Raw genomic sequence first — 19,489 nt, 5'->3', positions numbered from 1 at the left:
CATGGAAACTTCCACACAAAATTCAATAGAATATTTTTTTATGAAATTGAAAGGGGGAAGGTAGTTGTAAATGGTACCCCTTGGCATATTTAATAGAACTCAGATGATTCCTGATAGGAATGGGGTCTTGTTATCAAATCTTTCTAACAAAAATTTTTCCTGCTAATTACCTTAATGCTGTGATTTCCAACTTATCTAAATAGAATTTACTTCTGTGGGTGGTTCTCATATTTTATTCACCTAAAACTTCATACTTTTACGATGAGGCAGGATAGCAAATGAAGGGCTAATGTAATAAATATTACATGTATATTTAGTTGATCTCTTTCTAGGCTTGATATTACAATTTCCTAAACAAGGAAACTCTACATGAAATTAAAAATAATACATGAATTGCTGTTGTTTTTGTTATAAAATGAAAGTATATGAAATTATAAACTAATGGCTCTTATGTTTATAATTATTTGGTTGTTTACTGATGTTTTGTGGTTGTTTAGTCACTAAGTCATATCCAACTCTTTTGCAACCTCATGGACTGTAGCCTGCCAGGCTTCTATGTCCCTGGGATTCTCTAGGCAAGAATACTGGAGTGGGTTACCATTTCCTTTTCCAGGGGGTCTTCCCAACTCAGGGATCAAACCTGAGTCTCCTGCGTGGACAGGCAGGTTCTTTACCACTGTACCACTATGTAATTATTACTTTTTTGCATGAATACTAAATGAAAATGATTTTGCATCACTACTGTTTACATTTCAAACATTCCTGCCATTCCCTATCTCCAAAATAAGAACACCAAAAGCTACCAAATTTACTGTTGTTTTCACAATATAGTGCTTCTGGACTTTCTAATGTGAACAAACATTCTTAATTTACAAATTTTCAGAGTAATGGTACAAATTTAGCTTTCTCCTTGGAATGGAAAACTTGCTTGGAAGTTATTTCATTTTTTTTTTTTCCTTTCAAGTGCATCTTGTAGCACCAGCTGCTAGATGTTTTTAAAGAGTGACAAAATGGCTGAATTTCTTTGGTGTCAGTATTGTCAAACCAGCCTTTATGAAATATCTGAAGACCTTCCTTATATGCTAAGCGAGGTCAAAAGATTATACAATCACAACAGATGCACTGTTGGGGAATTTTAGTCTGCCTTTAAAAATGATGTCACATCGCCTTTAAAAACGATGTGGGAGTTATCACGTAAATAGATGAGCATTAGTCAGGCTGATGAGCATTAGTCAGGCTGCCCAGTTAAATTTAATGTTTTCATAGGTTGTGTACATTTTATGTAGTTGTAAATATAGTTATTTTTCCTTTGGCCACATAATTTTTACTTTTCTTACAACAATAGTAACAATGACCCTTGTGAAAAATACTTAACCTGTTACTATGTAATTGAGATTGCTGTTTAACTAAATCAGAGATCATAAAAACCTTTTTGTTTCATGGGAGCATGACTGTTAAAATTTATTTTTAATTTGAACTATTAACTTAATTAGTTTAATAGCACATTTGTGGAATGGTTTCATTTGTCTGGGGTACATTTGATTATTATTTCTTTAGGAGGTTTAATTTGTTCGGCATTATTTCCATGGTCATATCCACCCATACCATATGTGCATTTGAAAATTGCCATATTATCTGTGGTTCACAAAATTCACAATCAGTATTTGTAATAGTGAAGACCTGCTACTCTTCTTTGATCATTAAAATTGGTATGATATTGAATTTATTTGCTTATTATCGAAGCCATCTGAAACCCAAATAACACATATTGTCATTTAGATGAAAAAACCAAAAAACACAATTTAAAAAGGCACCGCATTTCTAAGCATTGACTTGTATATGAATAACAGTTCACTGGCAAATCCTTGATTTGTATTGCTGAAAAAAGAATCACTAATTCTTTGTTTAAATTAAGCTGGTATCCCAACTCATCATGATTTTTGAGGCGTCGTCTGTCATATTCATGTCAGGATCTCCATGGTAACCTTTGAGTTGAGCCAAAGTCTGCTTGCTCCTCACGCATGTGTATGTTACACTCCATATGTGTACTTAGTAGTTTGAAGATAAGCCTGATAGTACTGATTGCATGGCATTTATCTCCATAGGTCAGTGGCTGCTTTGGGTATAATTTGACGTCGCCACATTAGCATGGACACTATAGAAGAATATTGACTTGTTCTTCGTGTGTACTCTCACCAGTAGGTTATAGGTCTAGCACTCGAGAAAGCAAACCTTCAACATTAACTGTGCCGGAGCAGCAGAGAACAACTCATCACCGCTCACGGTCAGTGTCTCCTCATCGCGGCGATGATCAGGGGAGGCCACGGTCACGTTTACCAAATGTGCCATTACAGAGGTAGGCGTTGAGAAGGGCTTTGCATCCTTGACGGGACTTTATTGACATTATGTGTGTGCGTGCTCAGTCCTGTCTGACTCGTTGAGGCCCCCTGGACCGTAGTCCGCCGGGCTCCTCTGCCCATGGGATTTCCCAGGCAAGAAGGCTGGAGTGAGTTGCCCTTTCCTCCCGCAGAGGATCTTCCTGACCCAGGGATTCGAACCCGTATTTCCTGCACGTCCCACATTGACAGGCAGATTCTTTACCGGTGAACCGCCGGGGAAGCCCTGACGGCACATTTTTGTTATAATAACATGCAAACTGCTAGGAGACGCTAAGGGCAGTGAAAGAATGGTTTGGTCAGTTATTTTTCAGAACCCTGGGTAGGCAAAATGCCATCTTATTCATGACCCAACCTGTGCAACATTCTGTTCTCCAATCTCAACACATCTACCAGGGTGTGGAAGAAGTTAATGTCACAAGCACGGTTTTTGAATAACTGTCTTGTATTCTCTTTGCCTTTTTTTTTTCTCTCTCTCCTGTTGGGAGAAATTGTAGCATAATAAATTAGCTTGGGCAGAGAAGTGGCAGAGAAAACAAGGTTAAAAGGCAGAATGTATTTTTAAGAAATTTGGTGCTGTCTCTTTGAAGCACTGTAAATGTTTGGAAAAGCATATAAACCATAAAGAATGTCCTTCTGTATTTCACCTAACCCTGAAATGCAGTCCTGAAATTTTATTTAAGTATGCAGATGAAAACTGTGGTCCTTTTTTGATAGTAGTTCAAAAGGAGATTGGGGAAATATAGCACAGGCCAAGCAAAAAGAGACAGTAAATACCTTTAAAACAGGCGTTTGGGGATATGGCCAGAGGTTTACAAGCCACATCAGTTGTTTGCCAATTACTGTCAGTTCGTTCCTGTTAGTATGTCACATTGCTTGGGAAAAATGTTACATTTTGATAGATAAAATTTTTTGTAATCATTTTAGGAGTTTAGATGAAATTCATCCAACAAGAAGATCACGTTCTCCAACCAGACACCGTGATGCCTCCCGAAGCCCAATTGATCAGAGAATCAGAGATGTGGACAGTCAGTGTTTATCAGAACAAGACAGGTATTTTTCACATTATGATTTCAACATGATACATTTTTTTTGCCATGTTTTCATATATGATAGATATCTTAGCAAAGCACAAAAGACAGTAAAAGAATTCCATCTTTCAAAACTGAACTTCTCCCAAAGAATGACTTTTGAGATATTCTAATAGAAATGTACCTTTAGGAAATATTTGACTAATAGTATATTGTCATAAAATGTGCACTATTTTACAAAATCAGAATTTATGTTTAGCCAGTTTTAAATATACAGTTTGTTGTTGACTATATAAGCTACTTTTAAATATTTTATTTTTTGTGTATTTCAGTCTTAGGAGTATTATTTGTATAATTGTAAAATTATGTTTTTTCTGTAATTAAAAAGTGCAGGTCATCTGAAAGACTGTTACTTTCACAGTATCTGTGAGAACTTCAATAGCAATATTTTTTAGTACACCTACTTTTCATAAAATGTAATAACCTAAAATGTCTATAACGTACAAAATGTTGAAATGGACTCTTTCTTCTATGGATGTGTACGTAAACTTAGTTCTGCATTTATTTATGAACAAGGTACTTCCTGTTACTTACAGTTACTGAAAATCAGCGTTCTGGTTCCATTGTTCCACATTTCCACGGACCTGCTCCTCTGACCAACCCTCTTCGTGTAGGATGTGCTTGCCCACTAGCTCAGGGTTTGATTTAGCTGTTAGAGTCCCCAGCTGGTTGGATAGTGTCTTCTGGCTTTTTGAAGTGGAGCGGTTTTTAGGGAGGGTTAGGAAGGGAGAGTGGTACTCGGTGGCCAGTTTTTTGCCGAGTAATCAAGGACACAGAACTCACAGATAGCCTTTAGCTCTGTAATGGTCACCCTGCTGTAGAGGGAGTGGGGCCAAGACCTTCAGGATTGGGTGATGGAACTTACTGGGACTTAACAGTGCTCTCCAGAGTAGGGTTCCAGGCCACTCAGGGTGGAGTGACGTCAGTTGAGGCTCCCTTTGTTGACAGTCACCAGGGCCACCGTGAATTTATGTGAAGGAGGGGATAAAAAAGGACTTCTAGACCAGGGCATTCAATAGAGTGAAATAATTTGAGTGTAGAAAAAGTATCAATTTTAAGATAAACATTCCTAATCAAGCATGTTCCTAGTCAGAAAATGAGCAACAGAAAATGAGACGTTGCATTTTAGTGGCTGTAAAAGCCGAGAAATCCATCATGCTTTGAGTTGCTAAAAAGAAATGAAAGGATCTAGAGGTCCCATCAGAAGCAGAAAAGCCAGATTTATAGGGCTTTTAAAAGCTATTAAAAATAACCAAATGTCTAGAATTGGAAATAGATTTCTGTGTCTTACATGGGAAGGGATCCATTTAAGGTTTTTCTTGATACTCTATAAAATCATTTTGAAATAGAATAGCAAATCAGCAACAGCTAGGACTTTGACCATAATGTTTGCACTTTATTGTTTAAATTTTTAAAAATACTGTCATGTTTATTTTTGTTTGAACTCTCAAGCAAATATGCTAGTGCAGACAATCTGGTTTCTTCCCTTTTCCTGTTGTCATCGGCATACCATTGGCAAAACCCATGTCATCTAATGCCTCATGACCTATCTGTTTCACTCACCACCCATCCTGTCTGTGCAGTGAGCTTCTCATGCTTCCCAGAGCAAAACGAGGACGAAGTGCAGAATGCCTACACACCACCAGGTAACTACAGGAATTTGGCGAAGTGACTGTGTGTGATGACTCTTTCCATTCTACTCTGCTTCCATCTCCCCCTCAGCGGTATGATTACAAATACGTAAAATTAATTTACCCAGTATTCAATTGGTTTTGTCTTATCTGGAGGTTGTGGAAAAGGTTCCAACATATTTGAATTCTAATCCAGGCAGACTGCTTTTCTGTTTGCACATTCAAAATCCAGAGGCTAATGAGCCTTTCTGCAGAACTGTTTACACATTCCCAAAACCAAGGAACTGATTTCTGCAATTAAAATTCTATAACCTCGCTCTGAGTGGTCCCCAGGCCTGCCACATACACCCATCAAGTCGCAAAAGTCTGATCTGCGTGGCAGTGTTACTGTTTACATCATTGTAAGTTAGCTTTGTTTTAGCCTTTTTTTTTTGTCTGTTTCATATTCTATTGTTGTTTTCTTTGTTTGATTTTAATAAAATCTTGACCGTTTTCATTTTTAATAGCTGAGCTTCAGTCCCTATCTTGATAAAGACTGAAGATATTTGACATGTAAACTTCCAAGCCCTCCAGTCCTTCATGCCCCCACCAGTTCAGAAGTGCTCCACTACAAACATTCTCCTGAAAGCGTATAAGAGTATGAAGGCTTTTTAAAGATGAGACCAAGGGGGCATAATACCGTCCTCGAAACTGGAACCTAGAGCTTTATTTTCATCTTATTACATCTCAGATCTCATATCCCAGATAAACCATCTTACAGATTACTTACAGGATAATCTGTGTGTATTTATTGTCAGTATGGAGTTAACAGAAGGGAGGGAAGTAGTAATTCAGTAAAGCAAACAAACCAACACACAGATAAACTCAAATATCGTGGCCAGTAGAGAGTAGGTAGGAAAGAGAACGAGAGAGCGGCACTGGAAATCCTGCCATTGCACGTGCAGGTTTCTTGTGTCTGTGAAGACACGGGCTTCTGCTGAGCTTGTGAACGTGGTCGCTGCCATGCCCACGGTAAGCACATGTGCTTACCACAAGTAAGTGCTTCACACAAATGAGCCCTAACGTTTCACACGCACAAAACTTGCCTCAAAATAAAAACGGCTTTGTGCGCAGTGCCACAGGGAAAAGTGAGGAATGTCAGTCCTGCTTCCAAACTGGATAAATAATGTAAAATCATAACTATTATAAAAATCAACTTAGATTCTTTATAATGCTGACGTCTCCAGCTTTAGTATTAGTTGTCTTGACAAACAGTTTAATAGGAATGATTTCTTTACCGATTCAGAAAGTTTTCTCATATTCCTGTTGGCATGACTCCAACCATAAAACAAAACCAAAATACAGCCTTCATGTTTATTAGGCACCAAAGCGTGGGTATTTTTAACACTCTTACGCCAATAATATACATAGAATTACTAAATATGTTGTTTTTCTTTCCCTTATATTTCATTTCTCAAGGTAAACTATCATAATATGCACAATAAAATAAAGTAGTAGTTTCATCATTTTGTAAAATTTTATCATCAAGATACAGCTTGTCATATTCACATAGGACTTTTAAGAATAAAACCTGTGGGTTTACTACTTTTCAGTAAACAAGGAAAATAACATTCACTGACTAGGAAGAACTGTGCTAATTAATTAATGTATTTTTTCTTATCATCCTGACAAAGTTGTATCAAAGTAATATCATTATCTTCATTTCCCAGTTGAAGGAAGAGGATAAGAAAGTTTTGTTTGATATGTAACTTATCAAGGATTCAAAATCAACTCTATTTGAAGTTTTCCACTAAACTAGTTTTTTTTTTTTTTTCCAAAAAAAAATTGACAAGGAGATAGTCCTAGTGGCTCAGACGATAAAGCATCTGCCTGCAATGTGGGAGACCCGGGTTCAATTCCTGGGTCGGGAAGATCCCCTGGAGAAGAAAATGGCAATCCACTCCAGCACTCTTGCCTGGAAAATCCCATGGACGGAGGGGCCTGATAGGCTACAGTCCATGAGGTCGCAAAGAGTCGGACACGACTGAGCGACTTCACTTCACTTAGTCTTGCACAAAGTTCAACCAGTTTGAGAGTCTGCAAGTCAAACATATTTTGAAAACTTTGCAAATTAAAATCAGTGCCTAGATTTTATATGCTAAGCATACCAAAGTTGTGTGCTACAGATATCTGTCCCATATCGTTTAATTCTTCCCCTCCTATTATTGTCATATTAAATAACCTTTTCATAGAGCATGTCCTGAGAAAGTCATGTGGTACAGAAAATGCTGTGGCTTCCTACTGTGTCCTAGATCCTTTGTGCCTGTTATTTCATTTAATGCTCACAGACTGCGTCCCCATTAAAGATTATTTCTCCCGTGATACAGATGTAGAAAAAGGCTGGATGATTTGACTTGAATCACCCAGGTTCACAGTCAATAAACGGCAAAGTCAGCGTGGACCTTCATTCTGTAAACTGTGTGCTATTTTTCATTGTTGCCATTCTCTTCTGACCCCAATTAGAGTGTACTCCTCCCCAAATCATTTTTGAACCAACTGCTTAGAAAAGTTATATGACAACCTATTTTGTAAAATATTTGCCTTAGGTTTAGGAGTTGAGAAGAAGATTCTACTGTTTGTGAGATAGACTGAATCGTTTGCTTCAGGTTAAGTGTCCTTGATTGGTGCTTGAAGGTGGTACTTTAATACAATTTAAACCAATGTTTTAAGAGATTTCCCGATTCAACCATTAGCATAAACATGAATAAACTGGGAAGGGGGGTGTTTGATATTTCATATGTCCCAAGCAAATGTTTAATCCATTATCAATTTATCAAACTTTAATGTAAGCCAAATGGACAATATATTTTCATAACTGATAGTTAAATTTGTAGAAATATTATTAATTTTAAATTATAAAAAATTGACTGGTACTCGTTTGTCCTATGGACAGCCATAAGCCTTCATAGGTTTTAAGTGAATTCAGATGATATTGGGCCTTGTTTCTGCTATTTTTTCTGCCAAATCAGAATTAATATTCTGATTGCAGCTAATATCCATCTCACCGAGTTTCCAGTGATTGTTACCTGTTACTGGGTTTGTATCCAAAAGCTGATAAGTGGAAAGGACTTGCCCCTGCTATAGTCATCTCCTAATCTTCCCTGCCTTACTGCCTGGTCAGTACCATGACCAGCCTTTTCCTTGAAATACTAGTTAGCATTTTCCTTCTTATTAGAATATTAACTTTTAGTCATATTAATTCCCAAGTTTCATGAATTATTTTGTTAGTGCTTTTAACTATGAGTTGTTATTTCCAAAGAAGTAGGTATAATATTAAATCAGGAGTTAAATAGTAAGTTTCATGCCTGTTACTAGATAGAGTATAGGTTACAGATCTTTTTCAAATTAAGGCTTTTGAACTATATAATTTAGAATATCTTTATTATGCACACAGATGTCTGTAATTCCATACTTAATAGTTATGTTCCTACCTTCAAATAATCAAGGTGGTCCTTCTGAGAAAAACAAAAGATTCATCTTTTTAGTTTTCTAGGCCTCTTACTTATTTCATATTCTAATAAAACTCACTTCATATATATTTTTTTGTTTCCTGCGTGTCTCCATTGCCACGTTCCAGACATCTTGTTAGGCACTATAAAACATTACCGCCTAAGATGCCCTTATTAGAGACCTGTTCTCACTGGGATATTTACAGGTAAGAGTCCTAACAGTGAGTCTCAGTTATAAACTAATCCCTAATCCCCAGCCTACTAAAAATAGCAGATTTACATTCTAATAAAACACTAGCATTTCCTCTTAAAATTAATTATATACAGAGAAACACTAATGATTTCTAAAAATAACTTCAAGGGAGGGAAAGGGGAGGGTAAACTTAGAGACTGGGACTGACAAATAAAACACTATATACAAACACTACTGTATTTTAAAATAGATAACTAATAAGGACCTACTGTGTAGCACAGGGAACTCTACTCAATACTCTCAATACTTAATACCTATATGGGAAAAGAATCTAAAGAATGAATATATAAATATAAAACTGATTCTCTATGCTGTACAGCAGAGACTAACTCAACAGTGTAGAAAGACTAATAAAAAGCAATTGAAAATAAAAATAAGATCATTTTAATTATAAAACTTATGCTAGAATACTTCTCTAAATGAAATCTACATACTCAAATGTCAGATTTCTAGTCATTGTCATCTTTTTTCATTTTTTTTTGCTGTATTACTTGTTGATTTTAATTATGAGAATTAATTTATTTTATTTTATTTTTGGATAATTTTACTTTGTGGAGCTCAATTCTGCCTGCACGTACCAAAACCAAAACCCTTCACCATGAATGCTTTCACTCCAGAGCACTGAGGTTTACTGATGAGATTCTGGTTGGGTAAGGACGTTTGGACGTCATACCTTCCACCTTCCCTGTCTAGTGTTTGATCCAGAGTAGCTGAGTTGTAAAAATTTCCTCCTCTGCTGTCCTTCATTTTGTTTTGGTGTGGCATCTGTCCTTGGTAACGGAGTGTTAGGCATTTTCGTTTTAGTGCTTTCTGTATCCAGTTTTTTCATGAGTAGGTGTGACTTAGTCTTATTTATTTATTTATTTATTTATTTTCAGTCTGAGACCCTTTCGAAAATTATGCAAAGCAATTCTAGCATAATATTTGTTTAGTGTCACTTTCTAAACAAAATTGTGCATGGCCATCCTGTCGGCGCTCAGCCCTGACGAACGCGGCGCAGCGATTGTGCGCTCTGTGTGCAGGGGCGGCCTGGATGGGCTCCTCTCTAACCGGTCTTCCTCTCTGTTTTCTGCCTCCCTCCTCCGCCCTGGACGCCATGCGCTGGCACTAGTGACCTGCAGCCCTCCCTTGACAGGGCGAGGAGTGCTAGTACCAACTGCTTGAGACCAGACGCTAGTTTGCATTCACCAGAACGAGAAAGGTATACAGTAAGGACTTTCTTAATCTCCTATGATTTTCCCCATCACTATGTTTCGTGTCACGGAGCTTCACAGGTTGTTCATCCATGTTCATCTGCCGCCTGTCTGCCTCTCCCCCAACTCCCGTCCAAGTCCATGCAGAGATATATGTGTACGTGCGGGAGCCCGAGGGCACACATACACATATTTCCGCGCGTGTCGTTGCGAATGGCGTGGTGTGATTTGTAACTGCTTCTGGCTGCTGCTTTTCCCTCTTGTTGCCTTTGTGTGGTTTTCTTTGCGTCTACTCAGGGAGCCTTCAGTACGCTGATATGGTTAGGGGGAAAGGGAGTTATTTGAAGGAGAAAATCACGTAGTAGATCCGCTGATAAATAGTTCTTGTAGGTTCAACAACAATTTTCTATAAACTCAAAAACAAGAATCTTATTTAGATAGAGTACTTCCTTTGTGCTTCTACATTCACTCTTTTAAATCAACTTTCTCTTTGATATAGAGAATGTTATGTTTTGACAACAAAATGTGGTATGCTTATCATAGATTTCCTGATGCCTTACAAAAATAAATGCACATTATATACACACATACATAATTTTGCTTAAAGCTTTTAATTGATCAATTAATAAGTCTGATTCTCATTTAAAGGTATTCAGTGATCACATGTTAACCTGTCTCCTATGTGAGCAGCTAATTTTCTGGTAGAATTTTCTATTCCAGTAAACTTGGTTATATTTGATAGTGTTTGTTATAAATGTTATCTCTCTTCAATTAGAAGTGATTCACTGGAGATAAGATACTACGTCATCACAAATCCTGACTAAGTGTTTCATTGTGTTAATGTAACCCACTTTTCCTCTTCTTTTGAGGCTATTTAAAGCTTTGCTTTAGCAATCTTTATAGTCTGATTCTATTCATTTGTTTATGAAACATTTATTTCTAGAACTGAATAATAGGTTCAGGTAGACATATTCATTTTCAGTGTCTTCATAAGATTATTCTAAAAAAATCTGCTTTTGAATTTTGTATTATTTTGTATTGGCAAAATTTATGTTAGAAAACAATGGAATCTAACTTACATTTTGTATTTTTTTTACATTTGTAAGAGAAATTTTAGTTGAAATGACTATGGGCTCTTCTAAAAGCATAATTGAAACTGTTTCACTGTTCACATTTGTTTTATATTACCCTTCCCCAAGCAATTACAAGAGTAGCAAGAAAAAATTTTTATATTATTTACATATTATTATTTCCTTATATGTTTTGCTGCTACTACTGCTGCTAAGTCGCTTCAGTCGTGTCCGACTCTGTGCGACCCCATAGACAGCAGCCCACCAGGCTCCCCCGTCCCTAGGATTCTCCAGGCAAGAACACTGGAGCAGGTTGCCATTTCCGTCTCCAATGCATGAAAGTGAAAAGTGAAAGTGAAGTCGCTAAGGCATGTCTGACTTCTAGCGACCCCATGGACTGCAGCCTACCAGGCTCCTCCGCCCATGGGATTTTCCAGGCAAGAGTACTGGAGTGGGGTGCCATTGCCTTCACCTTATATGTTTTGAGTTGGTGTTAAATCAAGGGTAGAATGAGTCAGTGGAACCATTGATGACAAAATACCACCCGGACATCTTAAAATCATCTGTATTAGTTCTAACAGAAGTACAATTTGGGTCACAAGCATAATTTAAAATTTTCTGCTTGCCATCTTAAAGATGTGAAATTACTTTCATACTTTAGTATGTATGTGAACTGTTATCATTTTAACATATAATCAATTAAAAACTGCTAGTGAGATATTCTGCTTTCCTTTTTTCACAGTGCTCTGTGACCACTGCACTGGACAGCAACAGGTTATTCTTTTGTTGAATCCTGTCTAGCACGTGTTCTCTTGTTGCTCTGAAGCTATAGAATTCACAAACCCATATGCTGCTGAATTGAATCTCTCGGATAATACCCTTAGAACAGGCCAACCTGTAGGTAGATAATCCGGCCACAATTATTTTACAGGTCATAGCGAGGTCTGAGTGCACTCACTTGTGATATTAAATTTTGATAGAAGAAGATAAAATATGCTTGAAACTCATGTTCACTCTATGTATTGAAAAAAAGAGAAATTTCCCATTAAAATGAAGAAGGGGCAAGAATTCAAGAATCAGTATTACTGATGATCTTTAATTTATTGGCTTGTCAGGAAGAAAGTAAAATGAGAAGAGTTTTCATCAGGAAGTTTGCAGACATTATAGATGCATTTTGATGTGGAAAATGCTGCTCATGCATGCTCAGACCCCTGAACAGCTTCAAGACAGGACAGAATGGGGCCAGCAGGGGGTGCTTTGTGCTTTTGGAAGATGCACTTGTCCATCCACAGATACGATGTGAAAGCACTGGGAAGGCTTCCAGGGTTTTCCAGATTACTTAGCTCTTGTGATGGAGCAGAGAGCTGGTTAACGCCTGATACGTATATAGCAAACACGATGCTAGAGAAAAGTTCTTAGAAATACAATTTCATTTTCTTGAGATAGCACCACATTTCCACAGCTTTATCACCTGTTGAGGTGAAGCAGTTTGTTGATTCTCAACCATCTCGATGACCGTTTCTATGGTGTTCTACTTACTTCGGAGGCTTTTCTGAAGTTTCCTCACTAAGCTTGGGAGCAAAGGAAGTTCTGTGTTAGTACAAAGCATGAAATTGTTAAAGCTGAGTCAACACCCACCTTCACACGTCCCTAATGATTCCAAAATACAGGAGCAGCAGGAATAATTAGCGTGTTCTTCTCCTGAACTGCCCCAAAACCATCAGAATGACCTTTTCTGCCGTAGGAGAATGGTTTGGCCCAGGTTAAGAGATAAATTTCCATATAAGCCAATGGAAATCCTGTTTTCAAAGGAGGTCATTTCCATGTTTGAGCACCTCTGTTATGTATTCTGTGGATTACATAACTAGAAAAAATACATATTACCCTTAACCCCATCCAGTCATGACTCATAAGTCAAGAAATTTGAGGTTCATTTACAATGAAAGATAACCAGAAAGACTGGTTATACCCAACTGAAGATGTCTAATAGAAATGGCTTGCTTTCATCTTTTCTCTAGCAAATACCACTGCATGTTTACAAGAAGGTCCGGTCAAGGTCATTGTACTTTCCTTCCTCTGTGTCAAGGTCAGCTTGAGGTCATCACTTCCCCCTTGTCCCTGAGGAGTGAGTTACATGTCTGCTCCTAGCCTTTCCTTGCCCAGATTTTCAAACAGAATGTCGCTTATGTATCCGGAAACACTGATTTTTAGAGCCACTGGAGAATGAGTCCTTTTCTTGGATGCATTATCTTCTTCTTAGACCTTTTACAGAAACCATAGCCTTGCTAAAGTCCATCCGAGAGTAGTCTATACTTGCCACCTCCTTTTTGTACCTCCCAGAAAGTTCTGCAGTCCCGCCACTGTGCTAAAACCCTGTCATGGGTTACCTTGGCCTTGACCGGCCCAGCAGCATTTTACATCTTACAGTCGCTGCTGCCTCTAGAATCTTTCCTTTCTCAACAGCACCCCCTTACAGGTTTCTTTTCCCCGTCTCCCTCTCACCTTTCCTCTGTTGCTCACCCATCCCATCTCTGAAATTCAATGTTTATCAAAAGTTTCCACACTAATACATATGAGGACCACAGTCCACTGTAGCTGGTCAGGCCAGACCTTCCCCTGAAAATGCCTAAGTTCCTCAGTGATTGGCAGACCCTGTGGGCATCAAATTCACTGTCTCCCCTCACACCCTTTGACAGCAAAATGCTTTGTTTTCTGACACGTCCCTGTGCTTTGACAAATTTGACATCTAGCCATCCACATAATCTGGAAATACGTCTCCTGCTCCTTCGTCTCATTGAATGAAACAGGAAGTCCTATCAATTCTCCTTCAAGAATCTTCAAAACAGATCCTCCCCTTGATTATGCTAAAGTCCTCCTCCACTTCCCCCCTAAATTTCCTTCTTGCCCCCTAAATTTCTCATAAACTCTACTAATCATTCTGTTAGTTTTCATATGAAGTTGTACAATTAAAATGCTCTTTTCTTTTTGTTTTTATTGTCATTTTTCAAAAGGGGGGGTCAAATAACCATATCTCCTGCAGAACTTCTCCTAACCTCCCTCCCTCTCCCCCTCCCACTTCCCTTTCTCTGCCAAGCAGAATTATCGATGCTCTTTTCTGGATTCACATAGTATTAAATACTTTCTATTTCCCTTAGGCATGTATTTTTCTCCTTTTACTAGATTTTCCTCCTGGAGGGCAAGGATCATATCTGATTCGTCCTTGCTCTTTGCTGCAATAGCATTACTATTATTATTTTTACTTAGTAAATGCTCAGTTTGGGGATTTGAGGGCATTTAAAAAAACACTCTCTATTTTCTGCTCCCAAGGCTGTGTCCAGTTTTGACCTAGACCCAGGAACTGCAAGGTGAGAGATCTAGTCATCACCATAAATACAGTGAACAAGTTCAGGAGCTAGACTTCAGGCCGCTTCCTGATGGCTCAGCAAGAGGCTGCTGTTTGGCAGACTGATTTCTAAAGAGGAAATCAGAGAGGGCTAAGTAATCTGTGCCTGATTCTTTACCACAAAGTTTCCCCTACTCCCTCCTTGAGGTGGACAGACACCCAAGGCAGGACTTGAAAGAATTTCCTTCCATGTGAAAACATGAGGCCTAAGATAAAGAAGTTCCTACCTAAAACTTAACAACTGTTAACTTAAAATGAAATAGATAAACCTTATTCCAAAATGTAAGTACCTATATTAATTTTAATTTTAAATAGTATTGGGGAAAATCTTTTAAAGAACTCCATAAATAATGGGAATAGACCATAAAAATAAATATAATCAATTCTCTCCTTCGGTCAGGTTTGGTTTCTAATATTCCAGAACTTCACAGATACTTTTTATGTGTGCTACTTATGGAATGAAGGATTTGTATTTCCAAATACTTTCTCTTTCAGGTAACTAAAGCAGCTCTGCCAAGAGTTGTGCGCCACTGAAAGCTGTGTACACATGGGAGCATAAATACTAGTTACACATTTAAATACACGTGCATTTGGTTTAAGATACTTCCCTGGTGGCTCAGATGGTAAAGCGTCTGTCTACAATTCAGGAGACCTGGGTTCGATCCCTGGGTTGGGAAGACCCACTGGAGAAGGCAATGGCAATCCACTCCAGGACTATTGCCTGGAAAATCCCATAGAAAGAGAAGCCTGGTAGGCTACAGTCCATGGGGTCGCAAAGAGTCGGACACGACTGAGCAACTTCACTATATCACTATATCCATGGTGGGGAAAAGCCCCAACATAAGAACCATTTGATTGCTTACTGAGGACAGTCAGTTCTAAGTCCTTGTATTGCCTTACCACTATTGATTTCTCAGTTTAGTTTCTCATTATTTCTTACCAGTATTACCCCCCAAATCTCAAGTCTTATCCTCTTCATTATCCACTTAAATATCTGCAAACGTTTATTCGTCATCTATTCTGTGCTGTGTATAGCTGACGTCACTGCCAAAACAAAGCCAGACACAATCTTGCAGACCCTTATTTAGGGACCCGCTCTGCAGCCTGTTCCTTCAGTCCACAGCCCCCTGTTCTGAGGCCAGTGAAAAGGCTGCTGCTAAGTCGCTTCAGTCGTGTCCGAATCTGTGCGACCCCATAGACGGCAGCCCACTAGGCTCCCCCATCCCTGGGATTCTCCAGGCAAGAACACTGGAGTGGGTTGCCATTTCCTTCTCCAATGCGTGAAAGTGAAAAGTGAAAGGGAACTCGCTCAGTCGTCTCTGACTCTTTGCGACCCCATGGACTGCAGCCTACCAGGCTCCTCCATCCATGGGATTTTCCAGGCAAGAGTACTGGAGTGGGTTGCCATTGCCTTCTCTGGTGAAAAGGATGGGCTCTCAACAAACAGACTTCCTGAATTAATAAGTTTAAAGTATCTGAGATTAAAGCATTATTAATGTAACTTGCAGGCAAGATGATTTGGAAAGAGAAATCAAGAAGCAGCTGTTTTAGTTCAGATTTGCAATGAACGCCCCCAGGGTAGCCTGCCTTTTTCACTTCTAGCGTGAAAATGGATGTAGAAGGTGTTTCATTCAATAATAATGAATAAAGATTCTAATTTTGATCCTCTTCATCTGTTTGACAGGAGAAACAGAGAAAGAAGTTGCACACATTTTAATGTTATAAAACATTAGTATATTTAATGCTCATAAATGTATGTTATTAAAACTTAGGCAATCTCTGATCTTTGGGGGAAAACATAGGTATAAGTTGATCCTGCTCTTATCATATCCAAGATACAAGGGAAAAGCAAACCTTCCTTTTATTGGGACTACATATCAGCATATTCAGAAGGACTTTGAGTGTACAGATATAAATGTATGATGCTAAATGTTTCTTCAGAATTTCCCTTTTAATAGCTTGCATTCACTGTGGCTTGCTTCTAAATGTATGTCTCTCTTCTTCATGGCTTTCCTTGCATGTTTCATAATTATAGCATTTTCTTTAATTTTTGCACTTAAATAAACACAAGGACTGGAATTTTGCCTCAGGAAGCAAGGTTATTCATAATCCTGTCAACTGTATATTACTTATTCCTTCAAAAATGTCTAAAGAAAATCATAATGAGTCTATATGTGTATTTTCAAAGAACACCTTAAGCTTTCTCATGACTGAGTACAATTTCCTGTAGAAAACACTGTAGCTGTAATTCTCTTTAAACACGTTAGAAGTATTTTTCTTTATTGTGTCTGCAGAGCAAAAGTCAGTGAAAAGATATTTTTTCAAGCATTCCAACTGAATTGACCAGCTATTTAAATCATTTAAAATAATTAACTCACTTGAATGCAAATTTATTTTTGATTTCATAAGCATGTAACACATTACAGAGGCCATGCCACACCATTTTGTCTTCTGCCCAAATTCTGCTACCGAGTATCTCTTCTTGCGGTACCGATTGTGCACAGCCCTCCTTGAATCCATCCAAAGCGGAGAGATGATGAACAGGCTTCCGGGGGCTCTCAGAGATGAGCGCCTGCTGACCAGGGCTACCCTGGTCATGTCTGTAGCCCTCTGCTGCTTTTGTGCAGATTGTCTGATAAATCCAGGAAGCCAAGTTATTAACGGCAAAGAAAGAAGGCTTTTAAAAGATATTACGACTGGTCTTCTTCGATTGTTATAAAATCTTATGGTTAGATGAGTCTTAAACATCATTCAGTGATCCCTTGTTACATGGGAGGAAGCCAGTATGCAGAGGAATTATCCTGCTTGCAATGTGCATATCTAATATATTAAAATTTCCAAAATAGGGCTGTTTAGTCCCTTACCGCCCCTTTTCAGTATTTGCCCAGATGTTTGTAATTTCTAGTTACACAGACTTCATATCAAGATAGTTAAACAAAAAAATGAACCAGGTTTTGAATGTTTATTTGATTGTTAATCATAAAAAATCAGTGTTCTTCTAAATGCTGAAAGAAGAAAACAACTGTATAACTCACTGATAGATCCTTTTGCAAGTTAAGATTAGCAGATTATTTTAAAGGTAATGCTATTTTACTGTGGCATTAATCTGCATTTCCCACTTCTATACATCAGTGGTTTTTGTTCACAATATTTTAATTTCAATTATTAACCCTCAGTTTTCCCCAAGGAAACTTGTGTAGACATCACTAGTAGCATTTCAGTGAGTTAGTTCGTGTCATTGTTTCTACACTAGAGAGTATGTTTATTTCTTGTGCTTTGTATCAAATGCACAGACCTCGTCTTTGCCACTTTAATCCAGTAATTTCAAGACCTTGTATCAAGTAAACACTGGCAGCTTCTTAAATCTATTTTATTCAACATCTGCTAGATTCTTAAGCATGCATACTTGTAAAGTTTATATACATATATTGAAAGTTATATATATACATATACATAGATGTGTGTCTATAGATATGCAAACACACACAACCACATTGAAAAGAAAAAAAAAATACACTTACTATATTTCAGACATCTTCCCAAATGAGTTTCTCTATTCACATATAAGGCTACCAGTTTTCTTTTCTTACAGCGCTATCATTTATCTTTCTAAAGCTTGTAAAATTGAAGAATACATATGGAGCAAAAAGCCTACACTTTGCCTTTCTGGGGTGCTTTTCCAGTCCTCTTGTTCCATATATTCTTTTACTTTAGGAGTTACTAAATGTCCTGTTTTTTCCTGTCTTGTTCATTGGGCAAACAGGGGTAGATGGTCCCCCTCCCTAGATAGGAGACGACCTCCTAGCCCCAGGATTCAAATCCAGCATGCGTCTCCGGAGAATGACAGGTACTTCCTCCTCCCAGACAAGTGGCTTCCAGAGGCTGCCAGGCCATCAGGTGGAGGGTAGCCAGACCCGTGTGGTTACTACGCCTTTCTTTCAGGGGGCAGAGCCCAAGAGGTGGAGATTCCAAAACTGAATGCATCCACCTCTGATGAAGCACCTCAGAATATTTTCTGAAATGAAACTAGCATGCACAGGGCGTGGTTCAAACAAAGAAAGTTGGGTCCAGTGGGAGAATTTTCTTTTAATGAGCATTTATTTCAGAGTTTCAATTTTCTAGAAACATATTTAACTATTGCTTTCGTTTACACTTGACTAAAATTCTCAGGTGCTTTAAGATATTTTAAAGACTATCACAGAGCCTGGTTTGTTTGTTTGTTTGTTTGTTTTTTGTCCTGATTGATGGTTTGATCTTCACCATCTTGTTTTGTAAATGATGAAGTTTAGGCTTTTAGATATATTCCCTGATTTAAAGTAGAATACCTGGTTCTTACCTGTTTGATGAATATTGTGTTTTTAAGCCAAATATTGTCAAGGGCTAGGGTCAGTCATCAAGGTAGGTTTTTGAAAATAACATCATTCCTTTCACCCGCTCCGTGCTGTGATGTCGTAAGTGCCGCGGTGTGTTTTTCCCTTGCTTTGTTTTCCTTCTGGGCTGTATTAAGACTTTGCCCATTCTCCTATTTTGTGATTGTTGTTATACATAGCACATATCTTTTCCCAACTGGCCATGAAAGGCTACGGGCATTTTGGTTGTTTTACTTCGGGTGAAGCAGAAATTCAGTCAACACACTGGTAACATTTATTAAGCAGATAAGCAGATAGAGTATCTCAGATACGGAGTCATGCCAGCACACAGGTTTTTATTAATTTATCTTTTAGTATGTGTGTATATAGTAAAGTAATTGTACCTTTAGTTAAGAGTGATATGATTTATTTTCTGTATCTGTAAATTGTCAAGATATCGTCAAGATTACAATTCAAAAGAAAAAGTAAACATCATCACTCAGAAAAAAAATGAATGTCACCTTGCAAATGTTGGACGCCAAGATGATATTTATGGAGGCTTTTCAAATATGTTATTATGCTTAAATCTTTAAGACCTTAATATGACTTACATAT

General features: G+C 38.0%; 1 protein-coding gene across 26 annotated transcripts in view; it reads left to right on the top strand.

The window, feature by feature from the left end:
• RIMS1 (regulating synaptic membrane exocytosis 1) overlaps window positions 1-19,489 on the top strand; it is a 600,054-nt gene that overhangs the window by 432,535 nt on the left and 148,030 nt on the right. For 5 of the 26 annotated variants that reach the window (XM_040261395.1, XM_040261390.1, XM_040261392.1 and 2 more), the window contains exons 11-14: window positions 2,203-2,356; window positions 3,324-3,449; window positions 5,071-5,133; window positions 9,971-10,060. In XM_040261395.1, coding sequence (XP_040117329.1) covers window positions 2,203-2,356; window positions 3,324-3,449; window positions 5,071-5,133; window positions 9,971-10,060 — 433 coding nt within the window. Of the gene's footprint in view, window positions 1-2,199; window positions 2,357-3,323; window positions 3,450-5,070; window positions 5,134-8,734; window positions 8,813-9,416; window positions 9,510-9,970; window positions 10,061-18,288; window positions 18,373-19,489 lie in introns of all 26 variants that reach the window. The other 21 variants (XM_040261389.1, XM_040261391.1, XM_040261382.1 and 18 more) reach the window with 14 other exon arrangements.

Source organism: Oryx dammah, unplaced genomic scaffold, assembly GCF_014754425.2.
Source record: "Oryx dammah isolate SB20612 unplaced genomic scaffold, SCBI_Odam_1.1 HiC_scaffold_19, whole genome shotgun sequence".
Lineage (NCBI taxonomy): Eukaryota > Metazoa > Chordata > Mammalia > Artiodactyla > Bovidae > Oryx > Oryx dammah.
The sequence above is the reverse complement of the archived record's forward strand: the minus strand, read 5'-3'. Positions and strand labels throughout refer to the sequence as shown.